Genomic DNA, 19,012 nt, shown 5'->3' on the forward strand with positions numbered 1-19,012 from the left:
CAACGTTCTCGTAACAAAGGCGTTTGATAGATATTATCCACAATGTGAAGTGTGAAAGGTGCAATCTCTTCCGAGATAAAAGAAATCATCTATTATGTTGGATACTGTAAGTTTAAGATATCAAATTATTGATTAATTATTCCCAATTTTCTATCCATTTTGTTTAAATATGCTCTTTCGGCTGTTACTTTACAAATAAATACTCCATTTTGTTGTGTTGATATCCATCCCTCCCTAGATCCTTGAGTACAGAGTAGGCCTAGCTCCTAATAAAGCTACATAGCTTGTTTATGATATTTTGAAATGTTTTAAAAAGAATGCAAAATTGATTCAAAAAGCTATCTGAAAGTTCTTTGTGCCATTGCGCTTTAAAAAAATTAAGTAGAAGATAGTTTAGGTATCTACTCCATGCATGTACACGACCAAATTTGTATCAGATCAGACCAGGATTCGAACCTGGGCTCCCTGAATCTCTGGTCAGGTGCTCTATCAACTGAGCTATCTGGCCACTGGTGATCGAAACCTGGCTGACCGCCATTTTCCTCCCTCCTTAAAGGTCTTTGACCTCAAAGACCCCAACCCAGGCTCATCCCTGTGAGGCCTCTCACCTGTCAGTTCCAGGGCATGGCATGGCACCATGGTACCGAAAGAGGAGAAAAATGCAGCAGACCAAACCAATATTTGAATATGGGCCCCCGGAATCTCTGGTCAGGTGCTCTACTGTCAGATCAAGCTATCTGACCACTGGCGATCGAACCCGGCTGACTCAGTCAGTAACTGCCACAAAATAATAGATTTTTTTCAACTCTAACATTAACATTTCTAACAATGTGATATTTAACCAGTTCAGAATTTTGATCAATTCAGTAATACTTGATAATTTAAGAGCTGATAATGAATCACTTTAAAGATGCAAACATAAATTGATTCCTATAGTAAAAAGGTTTATTTCTGCATGTTAAAATTCTGTGATGCTATGAATTCTCTGCCATCAGTTTGTGTTCAGTGTCATACTTAAACATATCCCCAGTCCTATTTTTACAATGCAATAAATCTTACTCACAGTGACACATTTCTTTGCTGTTTCCTACCCGAAAAAAGGTTTTGTTAACCCTCAATTCTGTCAACATTATATTAACTTAATAATCATGTTAATGAGACCTCAAAGTAAAGTCAAAATGGAATGTCAGACAAGTAGTGTAGAAATCTAATGGCAAATTGAAAGACTCTTATACAAAGTATATTTTTATGTAGAGACCTGGTTAAGTAAATTTTGAACATATATTAGTCGAACAAAGCATATACCAACACTATATTGTTATAAACATATTTTTGTTTTCCAGATTTGGAGAATTGTAAAATTCTTACTCCTGAATTAGAAAATAAAATAACAGGATGACAGAATCAAAAGTGAAATGGCCATGAATGCAGAATGTGAAATTTTTTATATTTAAGCCATGTTTCCGTGGTTAAATGGACGTTTCTATAGACACACAGTGATGCTGCTGACATTACTGATATTATACTTATGTGAGGCATCAGGAGAGAGTACCTTGGTGTATGTAGACACTGGTTGTAATAAGTCTCAAGTACAGAAAGTCCAGGTGGATTACTCTAGTACAATCATCGATCATGGTAAGTATTTGTTTTATACCAGCAGTACATGTTCATGATGTTATAAAAAATTTACTTTTGAAGTATAGATGCAATAAAGTTATGTCTTAATTCTGTTGCATTGATATTACATTTCAGACCTGTGTTATAAACATTTTCTGAAAATTTAAATCCGTACCATTGTTGGAAACCCATGGCCAATATGGCTTATTGATAAGTGTATGTGAGATTGGCAGTGGGATTCCGACAATGAATTACACATGTAGTACATTTTATAAGAAATCTAGAAAAATACTCTAAAATATCAGAATATCAAATATACATTTGACATTTGATTTGATGAATGATTTTTCAGAATATATTGTCTCATTTAATGGATATTACAAACCCCAAGCCCGGAAGCGATTCCTCACCTCGGCTCTGCATGACTCAGGAGTCTTGTCTTGGAAGATTATTCCCAGAGAAAATCTGGCCTTTGACTATCCAAGTGACTTTGATGTTGTAAAGGTATACATTATTTAAATCTTTTACCCATGAACACACTTTTATCAAGAGAATATGTAGATGTAAATGAGTATTTGAAAAAAAAGAAATTTTTAAAGAAAAGAAACATTGACATAATGGTACATGTGTAAGGGTGAAATATACATGAAAATGCCTTTGTGTGGTTGTAAGATGATACATGTACATGTATAATTTTTTGTTTGAACAGCTGAATGATGGCAGACTTGAGGGCATTGAAGCATTAGAGAGTCACCCCATCATCAAAAGAATAACCCCTCATAAGAAGTTATCTAGGTCACTCAAGTTTGTCAAAGGTAATTTAGTACTTCTGTACCAGTAAACATGTATAAATAGGAGAGTCGTTACCTACTTCATAAATGTATGTCTATTCTTGTTAGAGTGATTTTTTTTTTATTTTAGTGTATTCTTGCTAGAATAAATTCATCCTTAGTATTAAAGTTATCATTATAAGTACAGATTGGGATTGCATTTTTAAGCGCTAAGCGCATGCGCAAAGCGCTTCTTAGGTAGGCATCGAAAATTTCCATGGTCTTTTTATCAGCGCCCCCTGTCGATCGTGTTTATCTTTTATCAACGCTCGCTACCCAGCCTATGTTTTTTTTAACATGTATGTTAACAGAAAATATCTAGGTCATTCTTCGATTGATAATTCTTTTCACCGATGAATTGATATAATATTATATCAACAATTGTATTAAGTTCAAGTTTATTGTCCGTAAATTATCATACAATTTACTCTTACAAAAAAAGATACCCCTGGTAATAATGTTGGAGATTTCTAAACTGAAAACCGGGATTGTTTAATTTTTATTAATCAGAATTAGTATTCATATGATCTAATTAAGAAAAAAGTTTTGTCTGCCATAGTAACTTCTCGGCAAAACAAAACGTGTTTCTCCGAGCTCGCTTGATGCGTTTGACAAAGTTCTCCATCGCACGTGTGTATAGACCAAGGCAAACTGATCTTGTGGACACATGTATGAGTTCTGTTTGTAGGAGACTGGGTGACCGTAATGCTACGGACTCACAAAATTTACACCAGTTCCATAACCAGACATTGCAGTTTTTTCTTTAAATCATTAAACACTGTTAAACATGTAAAATCTAAAAGTCAAATATCTTTAAATATGGGGTAACCCATGTCTATTCTTGTTTAAAATAAATGTTGTATATTATGTTCGATTTTAAAATAACGAACTCAATTTCGTGGAGTGATACAGCGTTAAGCTTACGAAATTCACTGAGGAAGTTATGTAACACTACCAAGTCGTCTAAAAATATACAACTGGAAATCCCCGACCCTCTGTCGGCTACTTGATTGAAGGTTATCATAATAGGTGTTAATTAGTAGAGTCGATATTAACTTTCGTGTGTACGGAAATCCTGTGTTTGTGGATATATAATGGCAAGTCTTATCTCTAAACAATATGGTGCATATTAATAAGTACTGGCAAACAACAATTATGTCACAAATCTTATTTCTGCAGTGTAATTCGAAAAAGTTAAAACAAGTACCTTAAAAAGACTTAATGCGCACGAGTATTTAAAAGTCTCACTAAAATTTCAATAAGAATTTAAAACTCAAATTGGAATCTATTAGTAATACATGTACAATTCCATTTTAAAAAGTATTTAACTAGGTTCTATATATCGTTTGAATCTTCATTTTGTATATTCATTTCCTAATTTTTCACGCCATCTTCTGGGCCTTTATTTCAAACAATGTAAATACAAACGAGTCTTTTTATTATCACACTTGCATCATGCAGAGGGCTATCAATGATAATGATTTCACAGCATCTCATTGCTATCAATGATAATGATTTCACAGCATCTCATTATCCATTAGTAGCACAAATTTTAAACTTAAACGCATTTATATAGATTGTCTATACTTAATTAATTTGTAGTCTTTATTTGTAACAAAATATTTTGATGCAAAAAATTCCTTTAGACTGAACGCTTGGTTGTTGTGGCTATTTCATTCTTGTCAGCATGTTTTACATGATCATGATGATAGTGGAAAATAAGAAGCATTTTAAAGTATTTCCGCCGAAATGAGTCAAAGGAAAATATGATATATATTTTTATTTCTAAGTAGATGCGTATTTAAATTAACATTTTTATTTTAAAAACAAAAATTTACAAATCAGCTTCAAATATTACTTGAGAAAAAGAATGGTCAAACGTTTTTAATTTTCGGTGCAAATAAATTTTAATTCATGTGCGTGAGAGTCAGAGATGAATGATAAGAATGGTTTTTCATCAAAATGACAAAAAGACAAATGCGATATCCTTAAATTAAATCCCAAAATTGATATTACAGCAATGTAATGAAAAAAGAAGTAAAGTCTTCGGGGATTTTTTTTGTTACATGTTGATAGCAACATGCTGCACGATGAGGGATTGGTATCACAAATAATGTGAAATATTGAAAAAAAATATTGTTTTGTTATTCAACTGTACAATATTCCATACAAAGTTTAATTTTTATTCAAGTATACCCAGTAACTTTTATTGATTGCATGTATATATTACATGTACTTGTTCCCATGCTAGAATTTTTTTTTTTTGTAAAACCATTAAAATATAAGATTATAAATATCTATGAAGAGGAAAAAAATTAAAATAACTAAAAACAGTTCAAACAAAATATTAAACCATTTTTAAAACTTTTATTCATAATCCTAATAATACCTAATAATATACAAATAATATCTCATTTCTCCCTGTGCAGTTTCAAACACAACTGCCAATAGGTCGGTCACCTATGCGGCTGATAATAACAAAGAAAGGCACGGTCGCCGACTGTCAATTTTGAATTTGAGAGCAGAATGATTTATTGTTCAAAATTTCACTAGAAGGTTTTATGTTCTCCACTTTACGTTCATGATAAGGATATCAGCAACATCTTAAGCATTTAAAATTTGTCCCCCCCCCCCCAAAAAGAAGCTTTCCAGCTAATGTAGAGCTATATACATAATCTGAAATGAGATGAGTCAAAAAAAAAAATCAGACTTTAAAATTGATATAAATTTGATTTTATCGCAGAAACCTGGACCCACAATGCAACACAAGTAATCTTGTTCTCCGGACTTGTAACTATGGTGCGGAAAACAAAGAGGGTTATAAAAGTAACTCACTTGCTTTAAAAAAATGCACAGAGATAGTAAATTAGATTATCTTTGTTATTATTATTATTTTTTTTTTGTTTTTTTTTTTGCATATTTAAAGACTTTGTTATAGTAATACAACTTACATTCAATGTTATTTAATGTAACAGTCAAGGCAATCAAGAGCTGGGATTATTTCAATTAAACAACTGAGTTCCCCCCCCCCCCCCCCCCCCCCCCCCCCCCCAGCTTCCCCGTCAAAATATTACATGTACTTATTCCAATGAAATAAGGAATTTAAATTCTGATGAATTTCAAATTCAGCCCATGCTTAGCGCTTTCCAGTACTTTCAGTACTTTGATTTTCCTCTAAGTTTGATATTAAGTCAAGCACCACCTTATTGTTTTGCTTGTATGACTATTTAAACATAGATAGTGCGTCAACAAAAACTGATATAAGAAAAAAGTTTGGAATGAGCAGTAAGTATTATTATGTAACAATGAGGGGAAAATACACAATTGTTATTGACAAGTATTGTAGATACTAATCAAAGGTTTTCCTAATAACGATGTGTTACTTTGATTTGATTTGTAGATGTGGAACAGCAGGAAGTCCTAGACAAGGAATGTAATGAAACGACCTCCAATATGTGTCCTCAGACCTTCCACTCCTCAAGGTCACACAACCGCAAAAGTCTCTCCCTGGTCAGTTAGATCTAATACTTCTAGTTTGTGAACTTTTTTAACAGACTTGAACAACAGTTTTGTAAATGTAGAGTCATAATACTTAAAGAATATGTATCAGTTACTGTTAACGTATATCTAATCTATGATAGAAAAAACATATGCATTATGTCTCAAAAAACTCTCAAAATTAGATTATACGTCTTTATTTACAACCATGAAAAACTTTTCAAGCAATTTAATGATAATTAGGAGGTATTTATTATTTTATTTTAATTAGGGTGCAACATATTGGCATTCTCCTGCAAGATTTAAAGGAAGGCGACTTCTAAGGGCTGTACCTAAACAGGTGAAAAATTACACCACTTTGGAGTGAATTCATTCAATTTAACTCACAAATTTTATTTCAGAAAAGTCAATGTAAATGTCACTACACATGTTATTATTTTTTCAATCTGATTAAAATCAGATCCTTTGATACGCTCCCATAGATCGCTTGTGTAGCAATCTATGGGAGCGGATCAAAGAATCTGATTTTAATCAGATTGTTATTTTTTCAGATTGTGAGTGCTTTACAGGCAGAAATTCTGTGGAATATGGGATTTACAGGTACAAATTAATTTATATTGATTTTCCTACAGAGTACTACTGATTCATATTTCATGTAAAATAACACACTGCTTTAATTAGTATGTTAGTAAGCTTTCACCATGATAAGGATGATTTGTATTTCACTTAGCTTATTTAATTTGTTCTACAGGCATTATGTCATAGAATAAAAGATATTTGTATGCTTTCTTACTTAGTTCTACGTGTCATGTGGAGGGTTATGTACAACAATCAGTGCAAAGTTCTACATGTAAAAGATTATGTTTAACAGTCCATACATGTACAATATATGCAACATACAGCATACATGTACTCTTTACAGGGACTGGTGTGAAAGTAGCCATATTTGACACTGGTCTGTCAGAGGACCATCCACACTTCAAAAAGGGCAGGATCAAGGATAGGACCAACTGGACCAATGAAAAGACACTGGACGATGGTAATCCCATAATATACATCGCAGAAATTTATCTGTTAGAAAATTAATTCTCTTTTATATGAATGGTATATGGTAACAATTGGTTGGTTTGACTGAATGGCTGCTTGTCTTTGTAGGTCTGGGTCACGGTACCTTTGTGGCTGGAGTCATTGCCAGTTTTAAGGACTGCCTGGGGTTCGCTCCTGATGCTGACATTCATGTCTACAGAGTGTTCACAAACAATCAGGTTTGTTTGGTTTGTTTATTTGTTTTGTTCAGACTACTGCTCACAAACAATCCTGATTGTGTATGTATGACTTTGTTTAATAGGTTTGTATGTTTTTTGTGTTCGGAGTGTTCACAAACAATTAGGTTTTACTTAATATATATGTTTCAAGTACAGACTAAGACAGGACAATACATGCTTGCATTTCAATACAGTGAATTAGGGAAATTATACCAGTGTTTTATGTACAGGTATCATACACATCATGGTTCTTGGATGCCTTTAATTATGCTATCCTGAAGAAAATCAATGTACTAAATCTCAGCATTGGAGGACCGGATTTCATGGATCACCCCTTTGTTGACAAGGTAAGTACAGGTAAACAGTGGTGCATATACCTGTAGATAAGAAGATTCAAATCTGAACAAGATTTTATGACTGCTTTTGTATTGTGGAAAGTTTGAGGTCCCCTGAAGTTAAATCAGAATTTCAAGCTGGGGACCTCTGAGGGAAGCTCAAGAGCTTAGATTTGCATGTAGTTAACCCCCCCCCCCTGTTTCTCAAATGCTTTTTATGCCTTGGTTAATTAGTCCAAAGAATTTGACATTTGAGGGGGGGGGGTATAATCATATGAAATGTGCATACCTTACATGGTACAGTATTCAAATCATGACATTCTGATTTCAGGTTTGGGAACTGACAGCCAACAAAGTGATCATGATCTCTGCCATTGGAAATGATGGACCTCTGTATGGGTAAGTTTTAAAACCATATACTAAACTATCAGTTGTTTTGGATTTTAAAATATGTTAAAATTTACGAGTAGAAGCACTAGACAGTAACATGAACTGTAATAATGCAATGTATTATATTTTTGGGGTGATCTTTTGCAGCACACTGAACAACCCAGCTGACCAGATGGATGTTATTGGAGTGGGAGGGATCAACTTTGACAACCAGATAGCTAGGTTCTCCTCCAGAGGGATGACCACATGGGTAAATCTGCTCATTTGTCTCTCCAATCTTCATGTTGATGAATTTATTTGTCTGTCTAGATTAGACTGGATTTAAGATGCATGCACATAATGAACTTTTACTATAAGTAGGAAATGTTTTTAATACAAATTGTTTGCATCCCTATAGAAATCTAAAATGAAATGTTTAATTTCATATTTTTTGAAAATTAAACTTGTAAAATTAGAAATTCATTGGATCCTCTTTACAGGAACTTCCTCATGGTTATGGAAGACTAAAGCCAGACATTGTCACTTATGGATCAGCTGTTCGGGGCTCAGCCCTCAAGTAAGGGTTTTAAATTATTTTGTAAGTGAGTAGTAGTAATTAAAATAAGGAAATGATTTATATCTATTTATATAAAATTTATATGATATATGCATTGAAATTCACATATCCGTTAGTTTTTTTATGTTGATTATTTTGGTTGTTTTTAGGGGTGGATGTAGGTCTCTGTCAGGAACCAGTGTTGCCTCCCCTGTAGTAGCCGGGGCAGTTACTCTTCTGTACAGGTCAGGAAAAAGTTATTTAAACAATTTTGCTGTAAAACATCAATAACATGCATTTTAATTTTGCATCACAATCAGTGAATAGAAGTCGAATACTAAGGATTTTATTCAAATCAATGCATTTATTAGACTAGTGTAAATCTTTATAATTTGATATGGAGGATCATAAATTTAATAGAAAATATTTTTGCCTGAATTTTATGAAGCTAGTCTGTTAATTCAGTGTATACAATGTTAGACACATGTATTTCAGTGCTGTGTTGGACCGCGCCCACATTATTAACCCGGCCAGTATGAAGCAGGCCCTGATGGCCTCCGCCCGGAGGTTACCAGAGGTCAACATGTTTGAGCAAGGTCACGGCAAGCTCGACCTCATCCGAGCTTATCAAACCCTTAGGACCTACAAACCACAGGCCAGGTAGGGTGAAAAGAAATAAGCATTCAAGCAGTGAGAAAATGTGGATTTTAATTAAACTGGACTCAAAAAGAGAATTGATGTATTTTGTACAGTACATCTACTTCTGACATGGATAAACATATTTTTGTTTGCTACACATTCTTTGTTGATAAGATATTATGAAATGTAAACATATAATGCATATAGTGAATGAAGGGAAAACATTTTTCTTTTTGCAAAGTTTTGAGATCAAGAGTTATAAATTGCATTTTTTGGAATAAAATGAAGATTTATATACTGTATGTGTTGTAGTTTGAGTCCCAGCTATATTGATCTGACGGAATGCCCCTACATGTGGCCTTACTGTTCCCAGCCTATCTTCTATGGGGCCATGCCTGTAGTTGTCAATGTAAGTCACATATCAAATCAGTCTAACAGCTAAGTATTAACCTATTTTTGTGAATGATTTAATTGTAATTCTTAAAAAATTAAAACATTGTGTTTATAAAAATAAAATATCATACTTGTAATTTTTCAGAGTTCAGGGTTGGGGTTGGATCAGGGTAAAAGCCATACTTTAATTTGTATGTACATGTTGTAATTATGTTTGTAGGTAACAATTTTAAATGGAATGGGAGTATCAGGAAAATTAGTTGACAAGGTAAGATTTAAGATATTAGATGTTTAAGATATAAAGTAAATTAGTGTGCAGCATTTGTTACTTCTCTCAAGTTCAACATTTTGAAATTTAAAAGAAATATTTTAAAAGAATTTCTTGCTTTGATTCTGTAGCCTCGTTGGGAACCCTACATCCCACATCATGGAAACTACATAGACGTGGCATTTTCATACTCTAAAACTCTGTGGCCTTGGTCAGGGTACTTGGCTGTCTTCATTTCTGTCGCCAAATCAGGAGCAAACTATGAGGGCATAGCTCAAGGGCAGGTCACTCTGACTGTGGAATCACCCCCAGAGGTGGGTTTTGAATATTCAATATTCAATATTGTAAATCACATTTTATTTGCCAAAACTTTTACGTGTAATTATCCAAGGCTGCTTTCTTATTTATTAAAGATTATATAGAGCAATAACCAAAATTCATGAAAATCCTGATATGTTGACTTTCAAGCTAGTTGTTTTATGCTGTGAGTATGCTTGTAAAAAAAATCTAAAAGTGTAAACCATTGAATAAATATTAGATATTTGCATATGTAATTTGTTGATCCATGGTTCAGGGTGAAGAAAAAACACCAAGGCAGACATCTCTGAAGCTACCCATCAAAGTCCACATCATTTCAACACCACCTCGAAGGTAACTTTATTTCAAAAAAAATCAGATTTTGAAGATTTTTGTAAAATGCAAATCATTATTTTCCTAATGGCAAATTTTTATGGATCTTTTCTTTGTTTACTGTAGCAAGAGGGTTTTGTGGGATCAGTACCACAATCTACGATATCCACCTGGTTACTTCCCCCGAGACAACCTGAGGATGAAAAACGATCCATTAGACTGGTAAGGTTCAGACTATTGAAACATGAATAAGTCACCTATTTTGTCATACAAGTTTGTGTTCTTCAGAGATACAGTAACAAGACTTGATGTTTCTTTAGGAATGGAGACCATATCCACACAAATTTTAAAGATATGTACCACCATATTAGATCATCTGGATATTTTGTTGAAGTCTTGGGTACGTTCAAACTTTTTTGTTTATTATAATAAAAAATGAAATCTAAAAAAAATGATTTTTTGAATTTTTAAAATTTTCATACGTAACATCTTAAGAACTTTAGAGAAGGGAGTTATAGACATGCACAGTAAAATGCACTTTGACCTCTTTACCTCAGGTGCCCCTTTGACCTGCTTTGATGCCAGTCAGTATGGGACCCTCCTGATTGTGGATGCTGAGGAGGAGTATTTCCCAGAGGAGGTGACCAAGCTAAAGAGAGACATAGATAATGGGTTGTCAGTTGTCATCTTCGCTGACTGGTACAATGTGACTGTCATGAAGAAAGTCAAGTTCTATGATGAAAATACAAGGTGAGTTGGAATAAATAATGATAATAGTGGAACATATATAGAGTCATTTTATAATGCAGCATGTCTTTTCATTTTGTTTTTTGTGGGTTTTTTTTGTATTGAATTTTAAAATACCGCTATATTTGGCTTTTATAACTCATACAGAAAGAAATATTTTTCCTATTCCAAAAACCTGTTCACCATATGTGACATTAATTACATCCGTCAAGGGAATTTTCTGTAAAGATACCTTGTACTTGTGTGCAAATGCATTTTCATCAATGTTGTTTACCATGAATTGTCAATTTTTCACTGCAGACAGTGGTGGATGCCAGACACGGGGGGAGTCAACATCCCGGCCACAAATGATCTGTTAGCACCACTGGGCATGGCATTCAGGTGGGCACCAGATTTTCCAATAATGCCTACAAGAAACGAATACTGAAAACAATTTTAGCCTGAATTCTTTGTCTAGTAAAATGTGTTTGATTAATGTGCATGCCCTTTGTTTCAGTGACAGAGTGTATGAGGGAGATTTTACCCTGGGTGACCATGAAAGTGAGTCTAGAGTAATTTTTTCCCAGTAACTGATTCATATGCTTACACTTGACATTTTATTTATGATGTCATTTGCTTAGATGTCCATCGCATGACTGTACGAGGGCTGTTCAATAAATAATGTCCTGAACTATATGACATACATTACAGATATCGTATGACATTAAAATTGACTTTCTCTCATTATTGAATCTTTCGTGAATTTATAACAGTTTATGTGACCACTTTTCATCACATAGTTTCATCATGAGAAGCTGGAAAACAAGGGCTTTTCGAGACACTGCATTATAAATGAATGGTAAAGAATCAGTAAACAAGAGTGAAAATAAAAGCTTCATTAAAGCTGCCGTAAAACTTGTAAAAATCCCAAAGAAATATTAACTGAAATATGTGACATTTAGAGCAACCAATGCCTGTTTTATAGACAAAAGAGCAGTTGGATTTCAATGATAAAAAATTATATAATGGGCATCAAAAATGGGTACCCTCATTGCCAACAAAATTTGTAACAACTCATGTACTGTTCGCTAAATTTCAACATATAATATTTGATGCTGTATGATTGACTTTAAGACACATAGTAAATTTGATAGACATCACATCGGGGGTATTTTACGCTGTATTTAAGAGACGGTTGGCGGTAAAAAAGCTTGATACTCAAAGGTCCCTATATTTTGAAAAATGAGTGAACATGACAGCGTGTACGAAAGTCTTAACAATTATTTTAGAATATCAGTAATTGTAGTTATCCACGTTTATTTTATTTTCAAACAGATATTGAAACATGAATTTATCACTTAAAACCCTGAAAATAAAATTTACCATAAGATGTACTTGATAAAAACAGCGAATGTCTGAAAAGTGCACAGGTATGCAAGAGCACAAATACAGATTTATATGTAATTTTCTTAAACATTAGTGGTAATGTTGTTCAAAATCGTATTCGGAGAGACAGTTTAATTTCTGGAGGAGTCTAGAAAGCACTTTTTTGGCCAAAAAATCAAAAGGTTTATTAGAGGAAGGACCCAGAATCAGGAATCCACTACATTGAATTTCTTTAAGACAGCGTCCAAACCCGCAAGCCCTGAAGAGTAAAGGGGTTTTCGGGATAAACAGAAAGTTAATGTTTCTTCACAGTAACAATTTTTGCAAGATCTTTGACCTCTTGACTTGTTTCAATTTCCAAACTTGGAAAAAACATCTTTCAGAAGGAAGAAACAAGTCCGGGAAATCATTGGATCTGCCATTTTCCAGTATACTGAGGGACATACCTAAATATGAGTTCTACAAACAATCAAAAATTGGATAAAACATGCTACGGATATGTATTTTACTTTAAAGAGATTAAATAATAAAATCATGAAGAATAAATAATTGAAAATCGTCTTTTACCTCTTTCTGTGCACCGAGGACATTATTTATTGAACAGCCCTCGTATATTATCTTGTAATGAGAACTTTAATCAGAACTTCTGCCTTGTTTTTCAGTGTATTATGCATCTGGAGCCAGTCTCGCAAAATTTCCAGATGATGGCATCATAGTTACCCAAACACTCAAAGATCAAGGTTTGTGATAAAGCCTTTTCTTGAAATGGAATTAAAACTTGACTCTCTCAGAGCAACTGCAAATTTCATGAAAATCTAGTTTATACATTTTGAATGTTAGAAGAATGCCATATTACATATACAACTGTCTGCTGCAGGTCATGAGGTGTTGAAAGGATCATCAGTCATGAAGGAGAATGTCCCTATTTTGGGTCTTTATCAGACAGTAGCACAGCCCAGTGGTGGAAGAGTGGCTCTGTATGGAGATTCCAACTGTCTGGATAACAGCCACATGCAGAAAGGTAATATATTTGTATTTCTTCTCGGTGTTCTTTTTTTAATATAAATTCTCTCAAGGTTGTACAGATTGTTTTTTTAACCTCCACATTTTTCTGTGATACAGACTAAAAATAATTTTGAAATGTTATTCACATACCCCGGTGTTGTACATACACTTTTTGATTCTCCGTGTGCAGATTTGGATGTAAGACCTTTAACTTTAGACCTACTTTTTAATTCTCCGTGTGCAGATTTGGATGTAAAACCTTTAACTTTAGTCCTAGTTTGTTCAGATACTGAATTATTTTCAGAAAGATTTTTGGCTTCATTTGAAGCCAGTGTTTTAAATATACTTGTAAAATGCTTTAAAGGTTAAAACTTTAAATGTGTAGTACATGTACTTTATTCTGCAGATTGTTTCTGGATGCTGAGTGCTATCCTAGAATACACAGCGTACAATAACCTAGTACAGGTGTTCTCAAATCAGGACAAGGTCGTCCTGCCTCCAATGGACCTCCCAAACAGAATGGAAGGTAATGGCAGACGCAGCCAATCACTGATAGAAAAATATTCATACATGTTTTTCATTTTTTGTGCTGAAGGATTTGAAGTCAGATAATTAGGTGAATTTTTTTTTTTGCTTTTGTAGGAAACCATTTACATCGATACTCAAAAGTGCTTGAAGGTCATCTTGGTACAGCAAGGTCAAGGATTCTGCCAACATGTCCAAGAGTCATCTATGCAGCAAGTCACCCAATAAATAAGTCAGCTCCATCGTAAGTGACTTAAGTTAATACTTTGTTTAATTCTAATTATTGTACACCTACATGTATCCCCTATTTTATTTTTGACCTTTTGTTTTGTATTTTAATCTGTTGTCCCTTTCATCAAAACAATTTTTCAGACACACAGAGAGTGAGTATGATGATCGAGTTGAGCGAATTTAATGTGCAATATTTCTATTACCTACATGTATATGTACATTTATGCAATCCCCATTATTCCCAAACAAGACATATCTCCCTTCACAAAATAGCATGTATAAATTCTGAAAATTATGAACAGAACAAGAAATATAAGGTAAATATTTGTTCTTTGAATTCTATATTGATAAACATTCCCAGTCTATTTTTATGAACTTTTCACACAGACATTTGCTTTGCATGATTTTGTCTTCTGTTAACTTTATTTCATTGTTTAAAATTATTTTATATTTTTACTGTTTAGTCTTTTCTTTAAATAATATATGTACAAAGATTTCATATATAATTCATGAATGTTTTTAAAATCAACAACTTGGTGTAAGGAACAGAAAGAGTTTTGAGAGATTAGTATTGATCTAGCTACAAGTGATTAGAATTCATTTGTTTGGCTTAAGTTTAAAAAATGCATTCTTGACGTATAAATAAAAGCACATGTACTTAAATTTTCAAATGCTTGAGTTTAAGTAACTTTACGGTCTGTAAAAATCACCCATTCCCATTCAACCGATTAATGATAAATTTCTCCATTTGCAAAAAATGTTTGAAGCTGATGTTCAGTGTTGCATAAATTAGGTGCTAGCTATCACAGCATGGTGAGAGGAGGGGGTTTACCAGTTATCACTCTAAGCATGATGGTACAGGAAATTCATTAATTCAAGGAAGTCAGTCATTTAAAAGGTCATGTGACTTGTTTTTTTTTTTTGCAGGAATCTTTTCCAGCAGCAGAAGCTGCTCTCCATTGGACTAGACGAGTCAGTGCCCCTGGGGAGAAGACACGTGGAGGAGGATTTAATTGAATCATTGGAGGCCAAGGAGAACTTTGGCAATGGCGCAGCCCCTCACATCCAGGGAGGAGGAGGGGCCATGCAAGACATTGACTCTAACAGTGTGTTCCCAGTGCTGGCCTTTATAGGCACTGGCCTCGTACTGTTGTTTCTGCTCAATCAGTACTACAGGGGGCGCTCTAAGCCTCGGAGGAAAAAGCCCCGATTAAAAAAGTTTCCAACAATGTTGTATGGGACAAAGGGACCAAGTGTTTAACAGAAGTTACTCCTAGATGCCAAAGATATTCAGAGGAATCCCATTAATCTTCATATCAGATATATATTATTCCTTCTCTTCAAATCTTTAAAACAATAAAGAAAATAGATATTAAGTACCTCTACAATGGAAAGAATTTTCTGTTTATTGTTACATAATACATGTTTATAACATTTTGAAGTCTTGAAAAAAGATGGTCTATTTAATAATTATGTATGTTATAGAGGCTTTAAGTTGTGAAACTGATGTTTACCAATTTTCTATCAAAATCAATTTCAAAGGAATGTATAATAATGACCAATGTAAAACTTTAAGTTTGTACAAAAACAAATAAATTAGATGTAAATATTACATTGAATAGACACTTTTATACTGTAAAGAAATACATGTACATAAGGATTAAGTTTTGAACCCTCTGAGAAAAGCATGGCTAATGCCTCTTTTAATGATTCTAATATAAACCTTAATGTAGTTTTTAATTCACTGTTACAATAGATTACAAGTACATACAGTCATATTTTTTGAAATGTTTGATACTGATGGAACTGTTTTGATCTTGTTTCAAATCTGTACCTCTATTACTATGTTTTAGTGAGTGTGTGCTTGTGTGTGTATTTGTTCATGTGTGCGGGAGTGGGTACCTAATCAGTAATGGTATTTGTATCATTCCATTTTAGACTAAGAGTGTGTGGAAAAAAGCATACATGTACATGAGTGAGTCATTCAAGAATGTTTGTTTCTATAATTAATTGTTGAAATATGGTATTAATAGATAAACTAGTCAAACATTTTATATTACATGTATCTTCATACAATTTATACCATTTACAATTATTTAGTATTCTTGAAAATAGTGCATTTTTATATCAGCTTAATTTTTTTTATAATCTTTCATTGTATAAATAATTGCTGGAATGTGATTTTGCCATCAACCATTTTCATACTACTTTCAGTCTTTCATATTTCCATGTACAATGATACAGTGCACTGAAATTTATACATTATTCCCCATTTTCAAAAGGTGGACATTTTGAAGGCATTTTTTACTGTGTTTAATACACATGCGCTAAAACGAAAGTCACTTCCTTTGAAAAATTTTTGATGTACACATGTGCATGGTGTAATGCCTCTGTCATATGACAAACTGTGTGTGTGTGTTTGTGAATAAAAAGATGTATTTATTTAAAATTGTTTTTATAGTTTTTCTGGATTTGTATTAATCTGTATACTAGCATATAATAAGGCGCTGTGTGATCTTTTCTTATTTTACAAAAATAAAAAACGAAACAGATTACTGATAAAATGCTGAAACATATATGAATAAGCCTATTTTTTTAAAAAACAAAAGTAAAATTTCATTTTGAGTGCATCAATACTAAAGGTCAAATGAGTTACAAAATGTAGAGATAAATCTACAATTATTTTTTGTACAGTTATAAGTTTTTATGACTTAACCTAGTCTATATGCAGCCAATTTTCTCCAGTGAGACTTTATTGAATATTTTGGAGCCATGCAGTATGTTTATTGATTTTCAACTTCTGAAATTTTGCATATGCATGAATGGAATTAGTCATCAGTGTCTCGATTTTGTTCATTGTATGTCATAACATAGTTTACTTACACAAAACACATTTGGTGACAAAAAAAAACCATTTTGTGCTAAATTAACGGTGTTTCTATGAAATTTACATTGATGAAAAATTTGCATATTTTATCTTAAAAGTTGAAGCTGAAAGCATGAGGATGGGTATATTAATGTATGTTGTATATAACTAGAAAGACATTCAAATGCATGTGATTTATGATTTTAATGAGTGAAAAAAATAAATTCCAAATTACATTTTTAATTTAAATTAAGTTTATTCTTTTGGAAAGATATGGATGTTTAAAATAAACAGAGGTTGAAAAAAAATACAAATTGATACATAATAGGCATGCTCCATTAATATGTATCTAATTAAATTTCTTGGTATGATATTTGTTTTTAAAATCTTTTAGGAAATTAATATTTTTATAACTTATATTTTTTGCAAGGTGTGTAAAAACAATATCGGAGAGAGAGAGAGAGAGAGAGACAGGCTCATGAAACATCGTGTAACTGACATACATGTACATCTGTTAAGAAACATATATATATATATATATATATCAAAATTATATTAAATTCACAATAAATAATTCTAAATATTTAATTTACACAAAAAAGTTCATATCAACTGAAGTTTTAACAGTGTTCTTTTTAATGCTGTACGCCTAAGGGGACCCCCTATTTTTCTCTCAGAACATTACTTTTATTATTAAAAAAAATTCTTAAATAACAAATCAGCTGTTCACCAAAACATATACTAAGAAAATGTTATATAAGAAAAATGTAAATAAAAAATAATGTTAAAGGAATTGGTAAAAAAATAAGTAGCTTTATATATACATACATCAAAGGATTTTTTTTTTTAAAATGTCAATTTTCCAGGTAAGTAAAAAAAATATTTTGTTAAAAAAAAAATACTTTTAAAGACGTAAAATTGCTAAACCTGTACATAATTTATAATACCATTATATATTATGTCAATCTTTATAAAATCATTTAATTACATACATTTTTATATACGTTATATTTAGCATTTTATATGTTTTTAAATGTAGCGTGTAATATTTAGTTCAATTTTGTTGGATTATCATTAATAAAAATTCATAAATGATTTGTGTTCTTGTTATTAATAATACCTAGTAATGTCATTTATAACATCTGGAAATTTTTTTAAGATTTGCATTTATGTAGAGAATGAAAATTTTGAAATTGCAGTTATAAAAATTTGAAGTAATTTTATAAGAAGAACACAGACATAATCACTTTCAAAAATTTTTGAAGTAAATTGAATCCAGCTTGTTTTTTTTAAAAATATGCATGCATGTGTGTGTGTGTGATAACATGCGTGTAGGTTTTAATTTATTCAATTTTAAAAAGTGTGTATTTTCTTTTAATTTAATTATTGAACTACAATGGCATAATAAAATCAGATTGATATAATGTATCATTTATATTTTTTTTTAAAATGTAAAAGAAATAAAACCTTATGTTTCATATTATAGTGCCTATTTCTTGGCATACAGCATTTATCTGGAAATATACATTTAATTAAGTTATTAAATATTCCTCGTGAATGTCATGTAAATGTGTTATATTGAAAAAATATGACCATTTTGAATATTAAAAAAAAAATTCAAAACGTAATTCATTTTAGTAAGTTATATTCTGAATAAATGCACATGTTTTCACATAATTTTATTTGTTTATTCTTGCTAGCATTTTTAAGATGTAAAAGAAATATTTTTTTTTATAATTTTTGCTCTGTTGACTGCAAATTAACATTCATCAGAGCAAATGGGGTGTGTTGATAATTGCAATCAAAATATATATATTTTAGGGTGTCTGTGTATACAACAAATTAGTGAAGTTTGAAGCCCTTAGTACAAAGT

At 32.2% G+C, this 19,012-nt stretch overlaps 1 protein-coding gene across 1 annotated transcript; it reads left to right on the top strand.

The window, feature by feature from the left end:
* Positions 1-30: 30 nt before the first annotated feature.
* Positions 31-16,561, top strand: LOC134259732 (membrane-bound transcription factor site-1 protease-like). Its single transcript, XM_062742333.1, has 29 exons — positions 31-106; positions 1,344-1,635; positions 1,970-2,121; positions 2,327-2,432; positions 5,848-5,957; positions 6,217-6,285; positions 6,497-6,545; positions 6,868-6,984; positions 7,101-7,210; positions 7,441-7,557; positions 7,877-7,944; positions 8,083-8,185; positions 8,415-8,491; positions 8,641-8,715; positions 8,966-9,130; positions 9,422-9,518; positions 9,723-9,770; positions 9,902-10,084; positions 10,345-10,421; positions 10,527-10,622; positions 10,721-10,800; positions 10,958-11,150; positions 11,448-11,528; positions 11,644-11,687; positions 13,175-13,252; positions 13,390-13,533; positions 13,924-14,043; positions 14,160-14,286; positions 15,201-16,561. Exons 2-29 carry the CDS (start codon positions 1,458-1,460, stop codon positions 15,532-15,534), a joined length of 3,198 nt encoding a protein of 1,065 aa, XP_062598317.1. The 5' UTR covers positions 31-106; positions 1,344-1,457; the 3' UTR covers positions 15,535-16,561.
* The last annotated feature ends 2,451 nt before the right edge of the window (positions 16,562-19,012 follow it).

This window comes from Saccostrea cucullata, unplaced genomic scaffold, assembly GCF_032062105.1.
Source record: "Saccostrea cucullata isolate Sc308-1 unplaced genomic scaffold, CSIRO_AGI_Scuc_v1 ctg4634, whole genome shotgun sequence".
In the NCBI taxonomy this organism is placed as follows: domain Eukaryota; kingdom Metazoa; phylum Mollusca; class Bivalvia; order Ostreida; family Ostreidae; genus Saccostrea; species Saccostrea cuccullata.